The sequence below is a fragment of the Heterodontus francisci genome, unplaced genomic scaffold (assembly GCF_036365525.1).
Source record: "Heterodontus francisci isolate sHetFra1 unplaced genomic scaffold, sHetFra1.hap1 HAP1_SCAFFOLD_1261, whole genome shotgun sequence".
NCBI classification, from domain to species: Eukaryota; Metazoa; Chordata; class Chondrichthyes; order Heterodontiformes; family Heterodontidae; genus Heterodontus; species Heterodontus francisci.
Genome location: NW_027140838.1, coordinates 64,835 through 67,500, shown reverse-complemented (window position 1 = coordinate 67,500; position 2,666 = coordinate 64,835). Strand labels below are relative to the sequence as shown.

The 2,666-nt window shown below is 52.1% G+C and overlaps 1 protein-coding gene across 4 annotated transcripts in view; it reads left to right on the top strand.

Moving 5' to 3' along the window:
• LOC137361243 (sulfotransferase 1C2-like) overlaps positions 1-2,340 on the top strand; it is a 14,839-nt gene extending 12,499 nt beyond the window's left edge. For all 4 annotated transcript variants that reach the window (XM_068026143.1, XM_068026145.1, XM_068026146.1 and 1 more), the window contains exons 7-8: positions 686-866; positions 2,171-2,340. In XM_068026143.1, the coding sequence (XP_067882244.1) occupies positions 686-866; positions 2,171-2,283 (294 nt within the window). In that variant the 3' untranslated portion in view covers positions 2,284-2,340. The remainder of the gene's footprint in view (positions 1-685; positions 867-2,170) is intronic.
• The last annotated feature ends 326 nt before the right edge of the window (positions 2,341-2,666 follow it).

Genomic DNA, 2,666 nt, shown 5'->3' with positions numbered 1-2,666 from the left:
GGGTCTCAGAGAGAGAGAGACAGAGTGATAGGCTCAGAGAGAGGGGGAGAGGCTCAGAGAGAGAGAGAGAGAGAGAGAGGCTCAGAGAAAGTGAGAGCGAGAGGCTCAGAGATAGATAGAGAGAGAGAGAGAGAGGGTCTCAGAGAGAGAGAGACAGAGTGATAGGCTCAGAGAGAGGGGGAGAGGCTCAGACAGAGAGTGAGAGAGAGAGAGAGGCTCAGAGAAAGAGAGAGTGAGAGAGGCTCAGAGAGAGAGAGAGAGAGAGAGAGAGAGAGAGAGAAAGAAAGAGAGGTTGAAATGTTGGATCTTGCACAGGGTGGGAGTTGACGAGATGTGAATGGGCAAACAGATTACATTTGATGTTTCCATGACCCCTGACCCAGGGACTGGATGGTCAGTTCCCCCCTCTCACTGACTCCTGACCCAGGATGGTCAGTTCCCCCCTCTCACTGTCCCCTGACCCCAAGGACTGGATAGTCAATACCTCTCACACTGACCCCTTACCCTGGATGGTCAGTTCCTCCCTCTCACTGACCCCTGACCCTCAGACTGGATAGTCAATTTCCCTCTCAGTGACCCCTGACCCTGAATGGTCAGTCTCCACACCGCCCGCCCGCCCCCCCCCCCCCCCCCCCACCTCCACACAGATTCGCCGTTCTCTAACGCTTGGCCATTCTCACCCTAGAACCCCAGACGGGAAATCCTGAAGGTGGCCAAATTCATGGAGAAGGTTCTGGAAGAGGATGTCGTTGAGAAGATTGTTCACCTGTCCTCTTTCAGTGCCATGAAGGACAACCCAATGGCCAACTACAGCACCGTCCCCCTGACCGTGATGGATCAGACCATCTCCAGGTTCATGCGCAAGGGTACGTTCGAAGGGTCAAGGGTCAGAGGCCTGGGGACTGACCGCTCACCCGCAGCAGCCTATGGGGGGTGCGGGGAGGGGAGGGTTGGAGGGTGAAGTGTGTCTCTAGACAGCGGGGACAAAAGACTCCTCTCTCTATGGGGTGCAAATGAGGGGCTCAGTGGGTGAGACACCGATCTTTTGCCCCTTTGGGGCCTGGTCATGGGACTCCAAGGGCCCAGGTCCCAGGACTTTTGCAGTAGGCTGGGATTAGCCTGTGTTAAATTATCCTGATTTCAGGAGGGTGTAGAGACTGGTGGAATGGGCAGGCAGGGGGCAAATACAGTTTAATACAGGGAGGTGTGGAGTAACAAGCCGCCTGAAAGGGAGGAGGAAGGAGATTCAATAGTGACTTTCAAAAGGGGGAAATCGGAGAAATACTGGAAAGGGGGAAAATTTACAGGGAAAAGGGGAGGTGGGCATTCGTGCCGCACAAGTACCAGGCAATGACCATCTCCAACAAGAGAGAATCTAACCATCTCCCCTTGACATTCAATGGCATTACCATCGCAGAACCCCCCCCAATCAACATCCTGGGGGTCACCATTGACCAGAAACTGAACTGGACCAGCCATATAAATACCGTGGCTACAAGAGCAGGTCAGAGGCTGGGAATCCTGAGGTGAGTAACTCACCTCCTGACTCCCCAAAGCCTGTCCACCATCTACAAGGCACAAGTCAGGAGTGTGATGGAATACTCTCCACTTGCCTGGATGGGTGCAGCTCCAACAACACTCAGGAAGCTCGACACCATCCAGGACAAAGCAGCCCGCTTGATTGGCACCCCATCCACAAACATTCACTCCCTCCACCACCGACACACAGTGACAGCAATGTGTACCATCTACAAGATGCACTGCAGCAATGCACCAAGGCTCCTTAGATACAGGGCGAGGGGAAGGGAGGGGATGAGGTTAGTTCCACAGGCATCTACCTCTTTAACTGTACTTACATTGTCTCTCTTTCTCTCTGTCACTGTCTCTATCTGTCTCTCTCACACACTCTCTATCACTCTCGCTCACTGTCTCTCTGTCGCTCTCGCTCTCTCTCTGCCTCTCTCGCTCTCTCTCTGCCTCTCTCGCTCTCTCTCTGCCTCTCTCTGTCTCTCTCTCTCGCTCTCTCTGTCTCTCTCTCTCGCTCTTTGTCTCTGTCTCTCTCTCACTCTGTCTCTCTCTCACTCTGTCTCTCTCTCACTCTGTCTCTCTCTCACTCTGTCTCTCTCTCACTCTGTCTCTCTCTCACTCTGTCTCTCTCGCTCTTTCCCAGGTGAGGTTGGAGACTGGAAAAATCATTTTACCATCGCTCAGAATGAAGCTTTCGATGAACATTACGAGAGAGAGATGGCAGAAAGTTCACTGAAGTTTCGTGAAGTTCTGTAACAAATCTGAGTCATAAAACAGCACGGAAAAATCAAAATTAAACCTCTTTAACCATCAAACAAAGTCTTGAAGACAAATTATTTCACAACAGGTCTGGTCAATCACTGAAACAGTCCTCGGGGGCAACTGAGAGACACCAGTCAGTGTACAGATATCATCCTGACAGAGAGGGACTGAGAGACACCAGTCAGTGTACAGATATCACCCTGAGAGAGAGGGACTGAGAGACACCAGTCAGTGTACAGATATCACCCTGAGAGAGAAGGGACTGAGAGACACCAGTCAGTGTACAGATATCACCCTGAGAGAGAGGGGACTGAGAGACACCAGTCAGTGTACAGATATCACCCTGAGAGAGAGGGACTGAGAGACACCAGTCAGTG